The sequence below is a fragment of the Eretmochelys imbricata genome, chromosome 8 (genome assembly GCF_965152235.1).
Source record: "Eretmochelys imbricata isolate rEreImb1 chromosome 8, rEreImb1.hap1, whole genome shotgun sequence".
Lineage (NCBI taxonomy): Eukaryota > Metazoa > Chordata > Testudines > Cheloniidae > Eretmochelys > Eretmochelys imbricata.
Window position 1 is genome coordinate 74,545,048 of NC_135579.1, and position 18,158 is coordinate 74,563,205.

Genomic DNA, 18,158 nt, shown 5'->3' on the forward strand with positions numbered 1-18,158 from the left:
AGTTACAATAATTGGCATCTGAGGTAGGCTTAAGTCTTTGCTAAATCTACCCTAACAGAAGCAGATGTCTCAAGCAGCATCACACGTGATCTCCCTAAGATAAAACTATACCACCTGAGTCATGTAATTACTCGCTTGTAAATATTACTCAACACTTGCAAATAAACAATAAAAAGAAATGCCAAGAAAGAGCCTTAGAAAGTAGTGGTTTTCAATCTATGCTCCGTGGACCTCTGGGGGTCTGCAGACTATATCTAAGGGGTCTGCGAAACAATTTTGGTACCATAGCACAGAGGTTTTCAACCTGTGGTCTGTTGACCCCTGGGGATCCGCAGACTATGTTTAAGATTTCCAAAGACATCTGCACCTTCCATCTGAAAATTTTTAGGGGTCCGCACATGAAAAAAGGTTGAAAGACTCTGTTATAAAGTAAAACTAGGTCTTTGGGATCATATTTGCTAAGGACTTCAGGAAACAAGAGTAATTTCTCGTAACAAAAAATTTATTTTAACCCTGGAGAAATGTAATTCTCTGATCAAGTCTCTGATCAAAAATGTTCCTCTTGGGTCTTTGCTTAATACACGGATTTCTGCAGTCTCAGGTATGCACTATAATTCCTTCCTTAGTCTTCTACTGACAGATTCACTGGAGGTAGCATTCTTCACCTGGTAAAAAAATAAGGAAGAAAAATTTCCTCCTGAGATTCCTAGTTTCAAATAAATAATTCTTTTGCGATCCTCTCCCATGCTCCTGGAAAATCTCATGTGTTCTCAGGTTATTAAACTTGTAAATGAATTCAAGGTTTTCATTCTTCCTCTGTTTCCTCTCACTTTGATTCTCAGTAATAGCCTGTGACAGATGGAAATAAGCTTGCTGGACGGTGGGCGGCATCCTAAAACTGAATTCTTGATATCTTTATGCACAAGAAATTCTAAGCCATTGACATGTTTGTCCTCTCCACTGTAATAGAGTACATGGCCTTCTTCCGTTAGTACCTCTCCAAAGTTCTTCCATCTGACCTCAGAGATTCCTAGCAGGTGCCAGGTGTATGGTACCATTCCGTACGTGTCCTTTCAACCTCCCTATTTGTCTCAATGTCCTTACATTCCATGTGGCTATGGTGATGTTACCTCTTCCACGGATCCTCTTTGTTGGGGTTACACCAGTAGTATACTTGTCGCGTCTGCCCTGGTGGGATGGCACAGTCATAATTAACCCGGGCTGCAATCAATCCGGTATGGACATCGTTGACTTGCTCATCATATGGTGTGTCTTGGACAAATTTCTAACCTGGCGGAGCCCATCCTCTCCAGGCAGCCCCATTTTAATCACCTCTTACAAGATGTAGGAGGAGCAGTGGGCCTATTCTGTCCCCGGACCCACATCCGTCTAAAGGCAATACCTTTTAATATCACAGTTGGACAAGTCTATGCCCCTACAACAGACTAGGACGATGATCAAATTGAAGATCTTTACAACCAGCTCCAAGACATTATCGATAAGGTACACAAGAAAGATATCCTGATTATACAAGGAGATTGGAATACTAAAGTGGGTACTGACGCACAGGCAGATTGGCAAGATTATTGTGGCCCTTTCTGTATTGCGGTAACCAATGAGATAGGATTGAGACTTTTGGAGTTTGCCAGCTGTAACAATCTGGTTCTTGCAAACATATTAGGAGCACATAAAACATCCAGACGATCAACATGGCACACATGGATTTTGTTCTGGGATTAACAGAGCTAAAACAAGGAGTTTCTCTGGTGCTGATACTGGAAGTGATCATGACCTTGTGATGCTAAATTTTTAGCTGCGGCTAAGGAAAATTGTCAGGCCAAAGTTCACCACACTCAGAGACCAAAATGTTGCAGAGTCATTCCAAGCAATGACTGGCAGAAAATTTGCCCCGCTGCTTGCTCTAGAGGAAGACATAGAAACAATGACCAACAATTTCAACGCTGTAATGAATGCAGCAGCAATGGACATCCTTGGGAAACACTGTAAGAAGACAAAACCATGAGTCACAAATGAAATACTACAAATGTGTGATATTAGAAGAGAACATAAGAGAGACAAGAACACACTGAAGGAGCTGATAAATACAGAGCGATTGGCAGAAAGATCAAGAAAGGAATGAAGGTGGCCAGGGAGATATGGATTGAAAAACAATGCTCTAAAACTGAAGAGCGTATCAATTATAAAAATAGCAAACTACCAGGTTGTAAAAAATCTGACGAAGGAAAGATGGACCAAAGCTAATGCAATTCAAGACAAAGAAGGGAACAGTCTTACAGAAGAAAGGGACATCATCAATAGGTGGACCCCAAACTACTGCTCTGATCTATACAACCATCAGACAAATGGAGATCCTAGTGTCTTAGACAGCCCAGATTGAACAGAGGAGGATGACTTTCCAATACTATGTGAAGAAGTGGAGACAGCTGTGAAATCACTCAAGAATGGAAAGGCTACAGGTATTCACAACATCCCAGCTGAACTGATGAAATTCAGAGGAGAAATAGTAATAGATGAACTCACCAAAATCTGCAACAAGATCTGGCAGACCGGTGACTGGCCCTCCACATGGACACAGTCACTAATTGTCACTCTGCCAAAGAAAGACAACCTGCAATTGTGTCAAAATTATCGGACCATAAGCTTAATTAGCCATCCCAACAAAGTGATGTTGAAAGTCATATTGAACAGATTGAAGACACAAGCAGACAATATCATTGCTGAAGAACAGGCCGGCTTTCGTGCTGGAAGAAGTACTACAGAACAGATTTTCAACCTTCGTGTTCTATGTGAGAAATACTTACACCACCAGCAGGACACCTACCACGTCTTTGTTGACTTCAAGAAGATATTTGACAGAGTATGGCACCAAGCTCTCTGGGAAACCATGAATAAGTACAATGTTGGTCATAAGCTTATTCTTACCATTAAACAACTGTATGCCAAGGCCAGCAGTACAGTTCTCATCAATGGCACAATGGGAGAGTGGTTTTGCACTACTGTTGGAGTCCGGCAAGGCTGCCTTCTTTTGCCCACACTGTTCAATATCTACTTGGAGCGCATAATGACTGATGCCCTAGAAGATCACATATGTACAGTCAGCATTGGGGGCGAACAATCTCAAATCTTCGGTTCGCTGATGACATTGATGTCCTGGCAGGCAATAAAGATGAATTTGCCAATCTTGTGAAACAACTGGATGAAACCTTCGCAAAATATGGCATGGAAATCAGTGCAGAGAAAACCAAGCTGATGACAAACAAACGTGATGGGATCAGCTCACATATCACTGTCAGTGGACAAGAGCTGGAGACAGTGAAACAGTTCAAGTATTTGTGGGCAGTCATCACTGATGAAGGATCCAAGGCAGAAATTCAGGCAAGAACTGCGGAAATAACAGCAGCAGTGGCAAAGCTAAAGCCAATTCGGATGAATAAGAACATCTCCCCGGAATCCAGACTGAAACTGCTGCACGCATTGGTCATCTCCATTTTTCTGTATGCGCGCGAGACATGGACCCTTACGGCAGAACTTGCACGGAAAATACAGGTAGTAGAAATGAGATGCCCAGGATTTTACAGAAGTATCTCCTACTTTGACCACGTCACTAATGAAGAGGTCCGCAACATCACCCAATGCGCTGGCTCATATGAAGACCTCCTGATGACCATGAAGAAGCGCAAGCTGAAGTGGTACAACCATGTAACAAGATCATCTGGCCTATCCAAGATCATCCTCCAAGGGACAGTACAGGGGAAGAGAAGAAGAGTTAGACAAAAGAAGAGATGGATTGACAATATAAAAGAGTGGACAGGAATGGGCTTTGCGGAGACTCAAGCACTGACAAACGATCACCAGGGGTGGAGAACATTAATGGATTGCTCATCAGTGATGGTGCCCCAATGACCAGTGTGTTTATGGGAGTGATGATGAGTAGCCTGTGAGGTTCCCAGTGTTATCCCAAATGCTTCAACAGACTTCAAGACCTTTGAGGGATTTCCCACTTGTTACCGTCCATGGATCACTTTATATTAAATGAATGCTGCACAGAATGTATGTCCTTGAAAGAAACTTTTTCTTCTTTTGCAATATGATTCTAGTATTCTTTAAGCAAACAAAAGGAAGCTTACTATTTATAACAATATTCACAGAAACTACAACAGTATTTTATTTACATTTCTAAATCTAATTGCTATGAACAATAAATGTAACCTAATAAAAACCTAGGCAGATATGCTTTAGACATCTTTACCAGCTTAGGTGATGGAAGTGATCTACCAAGATTATCTTTTTCTTTAAGTTTTAGATTTTGAAATCCTCTTCCCCCTCAAAAAATAAAGAAATTAATTTTATTAAATATTGTTTTACCTTGTAAATCTGAGGAATGACAATGTAGTAATGTTTGTGTTGCTCTCCATTAAAGTTCTGTAGTTGTGCAGCATATTCATTTTTGTTTTCATCTGCCATGTGTGTACGCAGGTTTAATTGTTGCTTAGCCTAATGGGAAGTCACATCAGTACAAACATGCCTCATTTGTGTTCTCTCAAAAGAAATGTAACATTACTTTAACTAGCTTTCCCACCAATTACATAAAAAAATTAGTCACAGTGGATGTGGAGGCACAAACATTTCTCCCTATAATTAACAAAAAGGGAAGGAATGTGAGTGCCATTAAATTTGTAATGTCAATCTACAGGTCATATTCAGGAACTGCCATAAAAACTTCCTCTGCAGCCATTGGACTAAAGGTGGTTCAGAAGGAGAATAAAATAGAAACCATTAAACTAGATTCTAAGCACATTACACCAAAAATTACATCAGACAAATATCCCCATCTACAGCTTCTGTCTTAGACATTATCTGTAATTTGCTCTGTGATCATCCTTTGAATAATTAAAAGACTAAAATATGTCAATATGCCTCACTACACTGTACATTGAGTTTTAAAAGATGAATTATACTGTAACTTTGATATTGCCTAAAATATGTAAATAAATATATTATGTTGTTCAAATATTGCTACAAAAAATAAAGCCAACAAAAATTAACATTTTCTAATAATAGTAACAACAAGAATGCGGAGAGGAAGAAGTGTCATGGGTCTTACCTTCTCAACATCGGCCTTAGTTGCATTTGTGTCGTTGTCCAGTCTTTCATAACTTTGCTGTGCCTTTTCTGCCTCTCTGCACTCTCTTTCAAATTTCTTTTTGCTCTATAAAAATCATGAAAACTATATTGCTCTAACAAACCAACAGATAGTACTGTTTTATTTTTACAGCAACTTCAAAACCTAGATATCTAAGCTTCCATTTAAAATTTCCATTAATCTTGGCTGAAAAGAGCCTTCACCCTGAAAATCAAAGCACTGCTAGTCTTGTTCGATCTGCAGTCAAACCACCTTTTCTCCAGAGGTTTCAACTTGCTCCATTTACCTTAATGGGGTTCCAGCACAGAAATGTTCAAAATAGGTTTTAAAATTATTATACAAGCAACCAAATTATGAACACCCAATTACAGAGACAAATTTAATTATAAAGAACAGCTGGGTCCAGATTTTAGCTCAGATTACCCGGGGGGGGAAGAAAGAGGCTGGGAAAGAAAATCCTAATCTGGACCCAGACATCTATATAATTTTAAAATTCATTTCTTTAACCAATTTGTTACAATGATGTTAATAGACAAGATACTGAGCATGGTTTAGCAGTGAGCATACACCAGAACAAATAGTGTTCAGCAACGTCTCAGCTAACCAAAATTAGACCCTCTGACACAATGCTGAACAATGTTTGTCCTGGTCTACACTGACCACACTAACCCATACTCGGCATCATATTAGCTAACCTTACTGATAACAAACCTGTCATATATTGTCAGATTTCACAGCATAGATCAAGCCTTCAGAGATTTGTTGAGAGACTCTGTAGCCAAAGACAACTAATCTTCATATATTTGAGACTATCTCACAGAGAAGTGCACTGTCGGTATTGCCAACCTACTGAGACTGCAATTCTCAACACATTTACTGTAAGGTGGTCTCTGACTGTTGACACACTATGGCTCTATTTTATGCCCCACTATTAAACATCCACAGTGAGAAAAGGCTGTTACCCATCATGTTCACCAAGGCCCTGTTAATTCCTTATTTTTAAGCCAGAATTAGATGGAACTTGAAACAATACATTAAGGAAGATACATACACACCAATAAATGATCAAAGTATGTGAGCATATGAAGTGCTAGCATCTGCCGGAATGGTGTTTTTCAGGACCGGTAATGCTGTTTTCCATCACAAATCCATAGTGACTGAAATATATTCCTATGCAGATATCGAGAATTCTTCAGGTTCAATCACATCGATTTCCAAGACAGATGACTGACTCCAGAAAAATCACTAAGATTTTTCCTGTGCAGTGATATGTAATTCTAATTTATTCTGACATTAAGAGGGAAGTTAGTCTTTGTAATACTGAAGTTTCAAAGATGAACTGGAAAGCTAAAAATTAAAACTGTGACAAACCCAGAACTGTCTCTCCAATTTACCCAGCATGGGAGGAGCATTCAGCACAGAAATAAGTTTTAAATAACCATCTTCAGTTACCTGAGCAATGCCCAGTGGATTTCATGTAGGAGAATGGAAAAAAAGGGTTAATTAAAAATTTATTTCTGCACTGCATGTCCCTTAGTCTGGTAAATGGGGACCACTCAGCATAGAAATCTGGGATTAACTCAGTTTTCACTTTTGTTCTGAAGTCAGTTCACCTTAAAATGATTTAATGATTTCCCTTCGCTCTTCCTTCCTTCTGTTTGGCACTGGTTCAATGGAAATGTTTCAGAAATGCAAATGTTTTTGTAATCTTCTTCCTGATTAGCACTTTCCTTTCCAAAAATTTGGTGACAATAGGCAAGATTTCCAAGAAAGAATGTTGAACCTTTATGAACAATCTTCAGCAACCAACTGCTACCCTCTCTTGACACTTTACAGATGAAGTATTTTGAAATCCTATTGCTTATCCTCTCTTCTTTATGTAAAGCAGGGGTCGGCAACCTATGGCACACGTGCCAAAGACAGCACGTGAGCCGATTTTTAATGGCACACTGCTGCCTGCCGGGTCCCAGCTGCCGGCCCTGCTCAGCCTGCTGCCAAACCCAGACCGGTACCCCGGCAGGCAGCAGCGTGTCATTAAAAATCCTGCCTGCCCCAGCCTGCTCTTCTCCGCCCCCGGAGATGAAGAAGCTTGGTCCTGCCGGCTGCTGCTGCAGGGCAGGCAAGCTCCTCCCTCCCCCGCCTCTTCCCCCAGCGTGCTGCATTCCTGCTCCTTCTCCTCTCCCTGCCATCGATCAGCACGGGAGTGGGAGAAGAAGAGCCACAGTGCGCTCGCTGCTCCGGAGAGGAGGCGGAGAAGAGGTGTGGGACAGGGCCTTGGAGAAGGGGGGTGGAATCAGAGCATATCCCCTCCAGCGCCCTGCCATGAGCCGCTCTGGGCAGGGGGCTGGGAGCAACCCCACACCCCCAGCCCACACCCCAGCCCCCTGCCCTGACCCTTACATCCCCCCCACACCCCAGCCCCCTGCCCTGAGCCCTGCACCCCCCTCACACACACCCAGCCCTCTGCCCTGATCCCTGCACCCCCAAAACACCCCAGCCCTCTACCCTGATCCCTGCACCTTACATTCCGCCCCCACACCCCAGCCCCCTGCCCTGAGCCCTGCACCCCGCTCACACAAGCCAGCCCTCTGCCCTGACCCCTGCACCCCCCTCACACACAGCCAGCCCTCTCTCCTGTCCCCTGCACCACCCACACACCCCAGCCTCCTTCCCTGACCCCTGCACCCCACATGACCCCAGCCCTGACTCCAGTACCCCCCACATACCTAGCCCCCCCACACCCCATGCCCTGACCCCTGCACCCACCACACATCCCAGCCTCCTGCCCTGACCCCTGCACCCCCCACGACCCCAGCCCTGACTCCAGTACCATCCACACATACCTAGCCCCGTCAAACCCCATGTCCTAACTCTTGCACCCCCCACATTCCCACCCCTCGCACCAAATGGGAGCTGCCCAGGTAAGCACTCCACACCCAAACCTCTTGCCCCAACCCTGAGCCCCCTCCCTCATTCTAGCTCCTGGCCAGACCCTGCACCCCAACCCCCAGCCTGCTCCTTCACCCCCAACCCTGTGCTCAGTGCACTCCCACCCTCAGCTCAGTGCAGAGAGAGGAAGAGAATGGGGTAGAACCAGGGAGAAGGTAGGTACTCCTCTATGTGGGCGGGGCTGGGATCCCAGACCGGCAGCAGGCTGAGCAGGAACGGCAGCCGTAACCCTGGCTGGCAGGAGCCGGCGGACTGAACCCCAGACCGGCAGCGGGTTGAGCGGCAGCAGGCTGAGCCGCTCAGCCCACTGCCAGTCTGGGGTCCCGGCCGCCGGCCCCGCTCAGCCCGCTGCTGGTCTGGGGTCCTGGCCGCAGGCCCCTTGCTAGCCGGGGTCCTGGCCACAGGCCCCTTGCTAGCCGGGGTCCTGGCCGCAGGCCCCTTGCTAGCCGGGGTCCTGGCCGCAGGCCCCTTGCTAGCCGGGGTCCTGGCCGCAGGCCCCTTGCTAGCCAGGGTCCTGGCCGCAGGCCCCTTGCTAGCCAGGGTCCTGGCCGCAGGCCCCTTGCTAGCCAGGGTCCTGGCCGCAGGCCCCGGTCAGCCTGCTGCCAGCCTAGGTGAACGGAACCCGAGGCTGGCAGCGGGCTGAGTGGGCCAGCGGCGTAAGATCAGCATTTTAATTTTAAATGAAGCTTCTTAAACATTTTGAAAACCTTGTTTACTTTACATACAACAATAGTTTAGTTATATAATATATAGACTTATAGCGAGAGACCGTCTAAAAAAATGTTAAAATGTATTACTGGCACGTGAAACCTTAAATTAAAGTGAATAAATGAAGACTCGGCACACCACTTCTGAAAGGCTGCCGACCCCGATGTAAAGCATGTGAAATTAAAAATTTGTTTCATTCTTCTGACTCTGCCTTCCTAAATATGAATCTTCCACCTCTTCACCATTGTTTTAGGATATCTGACCAAGAACCAACACATTCTAAGGATGGCGTATTGGCACAGGAGGAATCTTTGTCAATATCACTTCAAAAGTATCACTGAGACATGGAAAGTAGAATTTCTGTTCTGCCTCCTTTTAAACTGGGGCTTTAAAAGAATGGAACCCTGGAGTACTCTGCCTGTATTCCTCTATTAAACAGAGTTTATATTGACTGAAAGTGAAATAAACAAAAAAGGACTATACAATAGACATAGCAGCATTCTTGAATAAACCTTTTGTTACAAGCCATCTTGATCAAGTCCAATGCTGATGACGGACTTAAAGCTTTGATTTCCTAAATGATGCATAAGTAAATGCTACATACCTTCAAGTCTTTAAACACAGTTGGGTTAATTTGAGGTTAATTAGTAAGAACAGAAACTTGGAAAATCTACTACAACTACTAAGGAGGCAGCAGTAAATCTATAAAAATGTGAAAAGATGGAACATAACTAGTGAAACTGTCCCACAAAATAAGCTATTTCTTAAACTGTAGGTGATTACAATGAGAGCAGGCTAGGAGAAAAGGGACTGATAGCTGAAGGATTGCTAGGCTGAAGGATTGCTAGTAGATGCCTCCAGGACATAGGATTGAGTGTTATTTTCAAGAAAATTCTAATATATTTGAAAGCTACTTCTCTACATCACATAAACCCCAAAAAGGTAACTCCTACAGAGAATAACAATTTACAGAGAAATTAATTAGGTAATGAACTACAAGTACATTGTATTCTGTCTTGGCTACTGAACAATAAATCTAATGCGATCATTCAGTGATACAGCTAAACTAAACACCAACGCAAACGTAATGGCAACAGTTGTGTAGAACTGTACACTATTAACAGAAAAACTCACATTATCCATCTGTTTCCAGCACATGTCAAGATACTGCTGAGCTTTTCGCCCTTCTTGAAGATGCTGTAAGGCCATAAATAAGACATTTTCACAAATCTCAGATACTGTTAACCTTACTGGTTTCTGTTCTAGTTTACATTCAGTATGCTATGTCAATTGCTTACTAATTTATCAAGGTACTTTATTGGAGATATTACTATCCATGCAAGAACAGCACGATAGACCAGGGTTATTTACTCAAAAGTTATTAATGGGCACTATTCTATATTTCTATTTTCAACATCATAGCAAGTAAATATGTATTGAAGAGAGCTACTCTGATGTTATGTTAAGTTGCACATAAAACTTATAATTGACACTACTGTCACATTTATACTACTGACTGGACAAATAAGTATACAGATTCTTTGAATGAAAACAGTCATTTTATACACGATTGTTGGATAAGAATATAGGAATTACCATTTTTCTTTCTGTTTTTAGATCATGAGAATATCTCATTAGTTCTCCATAGACTCTGTGTCCCATTTCTTCTGCTACTACTTCTCGTTGTCCTGCATAGTCATTTAACTCATTAAGGATGTTAAAAAAGGCTAGACAGGATGTAAACCTGACAAAATACACATTGAAAACACAAGGTGAAATTGACTTTTACTTTCACTAAGGATTTCTTTACTTAGCCATTAAGAGAACATAGTGTGTGCTAAAATTAGATACACTGTAAAATAAGCCTTAGACTAATGTTGAACTACAGTGAAAATGCACAGTGGGGAAAGCCGACGTTGGGCCTAAGATGTACCACATTCTAATGTCTCTTCATACATAGTTTATAAGAACATGGATTCTGGGGAGTGGAAAAGAAAGAATAAGAATACTACCTGAAAGGCCCTGCAGTTTAGTGGTATCCTAAGCTGCCAACTGAGAGGCCTGAGCTTGGGAACGGACTTAGGTCCCTAGGCTCGGAGGCTGAACTTGTTGCAGAGATGATGTGCTTGGTCTTGAGGGTGGAACATGCCAATCATACCACTCATATGCATCCCGATGGATGATCTACAGAACAAGTTTGCTATCAGCTCTGGAGACAGCTGCCTGTTTGCCTGCCCACCTCTTGGCTGGAGGTAAGGTGCCACTATGGCTGGCACTAAAAAGGGGGAGGAGGAGGGGCAAAAATAAGGGTAGAAAGTGTGTGTGGAAGGGAGGAAAGAAACAAAAACAGTCACCATATTAAAATATGCATCTTTCTTTAATAATGGAATATTGCCATCTTCTTAAAGCTGGCATCCTGAATTCCATTGTGGACTTGGAAATCCTGACTCCTGCCGTCCAGATTTCTTTGGAGGTGGGTTTAAATAGAACTGGAGGTGTTTCTGGTAGGGTTCCCCAAGGCATTTCTGCATAGCACTTCCCTGGCTGCAACGTGAAATCCATCCCACATGCTACTCTTAAGTTTTCACCATTCTTTCATTCATAGTCCAATTATTTATACTTTAAAAACTAGCACTGTGTTTTAATCAGACATCAAATATCATCAATGACGAGGACAGCAAAATAAGCACTTCTCTTAGGCTATGTCTACCCTGTAGTTGGGAGTGACTGTGGGCATACACGTGCTAGCACTTCTGGAGCGAGTGCGCTAAACATGGCAGCACTGGTGGTAGCTCAGGCTAGCCTCCAAAGAACAACTCCATGGGAGATCTTACATACACACGATGCCAGCTGTGCCACCTCAGCCACCCCGCATGCTAGCTCAAGCATGTACGTTTACCGGAACTGGGAATCACACCTCCCCACTGCAGTGTAGATGTATCCTTACACCATTGACAATGGAATTGCTTAACATGCAGTGTTACCCTCACAAATGGTCATCCAAATCTACTTTGCCTCTTGGAACCAAAGTAAGTTGCCAGGGTAACACACTTGAGTTTCACTAGCCAAAAATAAATGACAATTCAGCATGCAGTCAAAACCCAAGTCTGCAGAGCTGCATTGGTAGAACGTTACCAGGATTCTCAAAGGGTTAATAAAAATTGTAAGAAAAAGAAACACACACATTAAGGCCAAATTATTCCCAATCCTATAAAAGTAATGCCAGAATATATATATATATATATATATATGTGTGTGTGTGTGTGTGTGTGTGTGTGTGTGTGTGTGTAACATATATATAATTTTATATAATATATATATTGCACTAAAACTTCACTTTCAAACTCTTCTGCTAAATGAAGTTTAATTTGGAAAGCTGCTAATACAAATTGACAACACCTAAAACTTTAAGACACCAATAGTGGGAACAGTAAAGTGTGATATTTAATTGTTATAGAACAAGAACCCAAACAAAGGAAGTCCTGATTTCATTCATTTGCTAATTTATCCATCAAAAATATTTACACAGAAAAAGTTCCATTAAGGATAAAAAAGATTAAACAATATACAGTGGTATTTGCTATTTATATATGTAAAACTTTAAATGCATATATTTTACCTGGGCTCTTCATCTTTTGATGAACGTTTGGGACAGTACTTCTTAACCAGATTTCTGTTAAAAGGTGAAAAGTACATATACTATATTATAAAAGCATTTTTCTAGTTGCAGTGTCAAAAAAAAAAAAATAGTGATAAAAAATAGGCCCCAGTGCTGCAACGGATTTCCATGGGGAGAGCCTTATACCAGTGAAGGTCTCTGCAGCACTAGGGTCACATACTGTAAACTATTTGAACGAAGAATTTGATACAACTTCACAGGGCAAACTTATTTTGGTGTAAACTCAGTGAAGCCAACAGAGTAATATATATTTTAAGGCACCTGTTGCCATAGTAACTAAATCACCTCATTTATTCACATCCAACTTAAAAGGCTCACAAACAGCAGGTTTTATATTACATTTACTATCCTATCTGGACACACAAATGATATAGACAGGCACAGATAAGCAACGTGCAAATCATATAGTCATTCTGGGTACCACATTCATGACTGTTTGCAGAGAAATCCGGTGACCAGGGTTTAGCTTTCAGCAGACACTCAGACAAATTATTTTAACTACACTACAGTCATTGTTTTGAACATGAGCAGATTTTAGGGTGCAAGATGCAGAATCTTTTTTTTTAAAAATGGAGGCAATACCTTAGACCTGAAAACATCATCAGTGTCCCTGGAAACATCAACAGTTCAAAAGCTAAGAAAAAAAAAAATCTAAAAAAAGAGACTGAGACCCCCTAATACGCTCTATGTAGCATGTGGACAGACTGCTGTGCCTGTGAGAAGCATCATTTACTTTAATGAGTGGACATAGCCATGCATCTGCATGCTACACACTGCAGGAATGCAATCTTGATCAACACATTTGCTGTACTAAATCCTCTAGTCAGACACTGATAACATAGGGATGCACTGCTACAGAAATAACTGCAGGATTAGTGCCTAAATTTGGAAATGCAGTAGAACAACATTATAAAGAATCCTGTGACATGCCAAAGCAACATAACGTGCCCACAATCTTACAAAAAGGAAAGAGAGAGAAAGAGAGAGAGAGAGAGAGAGAAACAATACTTGAGTGTCAATTTTCAAATACAATCCTTCTCCAAAACATATATTCCCCCACTCCCACCCGGCTGGACCAGATTTACTGTCCCAAAAAAAAGATTTATTGCCACAGGTAACAAACTTTTCTGAAAGCCAGAAAGGTACCTGTAGGACACCATGAAACCCTTCCTTTAAAAAAAAAAAACAAACAAGCCCACAATTAATTCTCCCCACCCTCCTATTTTCAGTATACGGACAAAGATCCCATCTTCATACTGCAGTATCTTTTTTATTATAACAGTCTTCAAAATTCTCTCACTTTTTATAAACCACAAAAGTTGCAATTATAGCTCCATTACTGATCTCCCTGCCTCTGTCTAGAAGGAATTTTGTATCTTTTTCAGCAAATACAGAATAATTTTCTGTGTCAAAGTGAAATAAACAAACCATAATTTTAACAAAATACAAGAGGATCTGGCACTTCTTTGGCCACTGGCACATCTTTAAATCTAACATTTCTACATTTTATTTGATTTTCCAGTAATTCCGATAGTCTCTATCATATGATCAGATTTTACGTTTTATGCAAGTTGTTATTCTCTTCAGTTTTTGCTTGAATTTACTGAAGATTTTCTGATAGTTAATTTAAGAGTCTACTTCAGTAGCTCTAGTGTCCAATGTGGTCATGTTAGCAGAAAACTCTTTAGCTTTCCTTCCGTAATAGTCATGGACTTTTGCAGAGCATTAGTTCTTGTCAGTACTTATTAAAACCTTTCACAATAGAATCTGTATCACCCAATTTTATTGTTAAGAGTCTTCTGCAGCCAACAGACGATGGCAGTGAGTACAGTCTGAAGAGGTATCAGGTTTCTTTATAGGCATTTTGAAAGCATATCAATTTCTTCTCCAGATATTTCTGTAAAATACTGTTTATATTGCACTTTCTTCACCATGAAATCCATTTAGTAGCTGCAATGAGAAGGGCAGATAGCAGAGCTAACTGCTGTATATTCTCCATTTTAGGCTGCTAATACCATGCCCAATACTGCATATTTCATATGCCAGATTTTTATCCATCCTATATATTTACAATCCAAACAATAAAAAACAGTACAAATTAGCATATTATTTACATATTGCTGTAGAATAGCGTTTGCCCAGGCTTCCCTTTGTTCAGTTTTAGGATTTAAAAGTGCAGTTACACTGAAAGGATGACTGCAAGAACAGCACTCTCTTGCTCTGCTGTGTAACTCAAAAGCCATACTGTGTCTACTTATTTTACTAATACGCTCACCCTTCACACTTTTCAGTGTGACAGAGCACCAAAATGTGGACCACCTGTGTTTTGTTGCAACACAATTATCACATAGGATGGTTTTTAAACCATAAAAGTGTCTAAGGATGTTTTCTCACTGTAAATTAAATAAGCTAGTTATTCAAAGAGAAAAATTGGGAGGGGGAAGAAATTCCATCATGTGCAAATAGGAGAAACCCTTCCCAACCCTCACCCTCCCCAGGTTAGCATTAAGGTTGAATTTCTGAACCATGCGATTCCCAGCACAGACATCTAAACTTGAGCTAAAGAAGTGTTATTTTTCTATTTGGACCAGGCCCTTTGGGGAGGTTGTGATACTTCAGCAAATTGTTGTGTAACCCACTGACAAGCAGCAACAGAATGTTGGAGATTAGGATTTTTGCATTCTATTCCTACCTCTGTGAAGGAAGTATACCTAGTAGTTAGAAAAGTAGTTTTAAGTACATAGATTTGCAACATTCTGTAGAAGAGGCAGTATGACAGAGTAGTAGATAGTAGGGACTTGGGTTCTAGTCCCAGTTTCACCAGAAGAGACCTTGTGCAACCTCTCTTAACTTATACGTAAACTGGGGGGAATGATACTTGCCTCTGTATGGAAAGGGTATGAAGCAATGCTCAATGGTGAAGTGCACAAAAATATAAGCAGCAGCCAGTGTAGAAGAAGAGATCTTAATCTGATCTGTGAGCCAAGGAACTATGGGTTTACTTCCCTCTCCTCATGTACATGGAACGCTGCATGGCTTGGCAATGGCCAGCATCCCACAGGAACTCTGGCAGAGGCAGACACAGAACTCAGTTCTCCAAAGTGGTACTCAGCTACTTGAATCATGAGATGCTCTTTTCTCTTCCTGCAGTTCCCTGCCTCGTTCAATGCACATCTTCCAACTTCCACAACAAATGAGGCAGGGGTCACGCAGACAACCACCTCATTCACTACACAACCCTGATTCATAACCAGAGCAGTTCCAACTTTCCGAATTTTTGAGTGCTTGACTTTGCAACATTAACATTATTTTACTATATTGTTTTATTTTTACATGCAATTTCCTACTTTTTAAAAAGTAAAAAAAAAAAAAAAATCCATCATAACCATATTGACCCCCATATAGGCCATAGTAACGGATATGCATAGTAGGATGTCATCCGCTATGTCACCTAACCACTCAAGAAGATGTTTTTCCAGTGGGTTTCCCACCTATTTACTGATAGCAGAGTGTTGAGTCTCGGGAATCCTGGGTCCAGTGACGTTCCAGAGGGAGTGTGTTTAGTAGCTACAGATCTTTCCACTCTTGTTCCCTCAGCTCCAGTCTCAATCCTATGCCCACCCCATTGTGAGGGGATGGATCACGTTCAGTCGCTCTGTGGGATGGCATACAAACGGTCTGGCTGACACAATGGAGCTGTGCAGGGATAGAGCACATGCAGAGCAGACAGAATCTTCTGAGAATTTTACTGCCAAACTGAGCATGTGCAAACTATGATTTTTTTCAGAGGCTTATAGTTTGGCCAAACGTTGGCAGATTTTCACAAGAATGGCAAAAGGCACATGCCTGACACTAGGATCAGCCCTCTGCCCGATTCCAAGTCAGTGCTGCAAAGCTTGGAGGTGCTAGAGCTACTTAAGAAAATTCTTACACCATATCATAACGCAGACAAAGCAAAGTATTTTTCATAATTTTATTCTTAGAAATGGCATAACTGTTCTTGCTGAAATTTTCAAAAAATATTCAGCCTGAAGCAGACATCAGGCATGGAAAGTTCAGCCTGAATGATTAAAGTTTGTCAAAGTTATAAGCAACTTGAAAACAGTGTCTTATAATCAAAGTGTTAGGCAACTTTAACTATAACTACAGGCATCACTACCAGCGCCCTCTACAATAAAGTAATAAAGTAACCTACAATGCCATTTTTATAGTCACTTTTCTGACTACCTCCTCAATTTAGCATACTCATCATGCTATTCTCTTCGAAAGACTGAGCTCATAATCGCATCTCTTTCCTGCTTTATATTAAAATATAGCTCCTAATATTAGCTGAAAGGGGAGCTCATTTTTCCATCCAAAACTTCTGAAAAGGTGTAACATAAGAGATTATACAATCAACACCAATAAGATACAGAGCTACATAGTAGTCTGCCTATGATGCCCAGAACTATTTCACAAATTCAACTTTTGCTGTTCTAAATCATTTTATGAATAAAAATTACTTCAGAGGGCAATACTGTGACTCTCCAGGTGTAGACAAGAATTTTTCTCCAGTATCATGGAGTCCATTGTGTGTGTGCAAATTCTATTTGCTGTGCTGTTAGAGATTAAAAGCAGACAAGTCTCCATATATCTGGATAGTGTGTGTTTTTTCTCATGTCAAAAAAGACAAAACCTCTTCCGTGGCACCCAAAATAATTTTCCTATGTTGCTTTTTCTGGCATTATTTTATATTCCTGCCTTACACTCTTTATATAGAGGCTTACATTATAAACAGGGAACTCCTAAAATACACCTCATTATTATTCAGAAGGTGAAATCCATAACAAGCATAACAATGCTGTAACTAGGCAACTGTGCAAGAGCCTGTGCAAGAGAAGATTTTCTGGCATGTTACAGATAAGAAAGGAAAACCACTTAATATAAAGCATACAGTTTAGAATGGCAGTGGGGGAGGGTCATGATTACTGATGACTTAGTAGCATGCTGATTTCTGTTCTAGTTTTATTTTTCCAGTGTGATGCTGTTTTTATTCATCATTTCTAGGAAGACAGAAATACCTTACGACAACCTTCCCCCCAAAACAAAAACAACATACGCTGTAGCATTTAAACCAAATTAACTAGCAGTTGGATCCTGACTGCATTTGGGCTCACATGAATTTGTAATTTGATGCATCAAATTTTGTCAGATTTTCTAAGGACTCAGCAAACAGTAAATAGCTCAGGCTTCAATAAGTGCACAAGATAATAAACATGAAAAGACAGATCATGAGTGCAAGAGTCAGAGGAAAAACGGAAGGCATGGAGAGATCAAAGGAGCACAAAAGGATATTCTAAAATGAGAAAACTGTGGCTTGAAAAGCAAAGAGCAAATGAACTGATGTCCTGGAAAATAACTCTTAGGTGCCAGGGGGTTTGTGACGACATCAGGAATAGAAGCTCAGGCAACACCTCTAGAAAGTATTTGCTGACAGGTATCTCTTGGAAAAAAGAGAAATGTTTGACATTTGTATCTAAACTTGAGCTTAGCTCTTGGAATCTAAAGATAATTGGTCTGTCCAGATGATGAGGCCAAACCAAAAAAAAATCTAATAAATAAAAAATCTGTTAGATCTAGCCCAAATTTTATTTTTTCAAACATTTTAATGAATCAAGA

At 41.1% G+C, this 18,158-nt stretch overlaps 1 protein-coding gene across 3 annotated transcripts in view; it reads right to left on the minus strand.

Moving 5' to 3' along the window:
- The window catches only part of FNBP1L (formin binding protein 1 like), a 99,086-nt gene that overhangs the window by 20,350 nt on the left and 60,578 nt on the right, over positions 1–18,158 (minus strand). For all 3 annotated transcript variants that reach the window (XM_077823863.1, XM_077823862.1, XM_077823861.1), the window contains exons 3-7: positions 12,441–12,494; positions 10,418–10,565; positions 9,956–10,018; positions 5,126–5,230; positions 4,387–4,515 (exon numbers count right to left, since the gene is read on the minus strand). In XM_077823863.1, the coding sequence (XP_077679989.1) occupies positions 4,387–4,515; positions 5,126–5,230; positions 9,956–10,018; positions 10,418–10,565; positions 12,441–12,494 (499 nt within the window). The remainder of the gene's footprint in view (positions 1–4,386; positions 4,516–5,125; positions 5,231–9,955; positions 10,019–10,417; positions 10,566–12,440; positions 12,495–18,158) is intronic.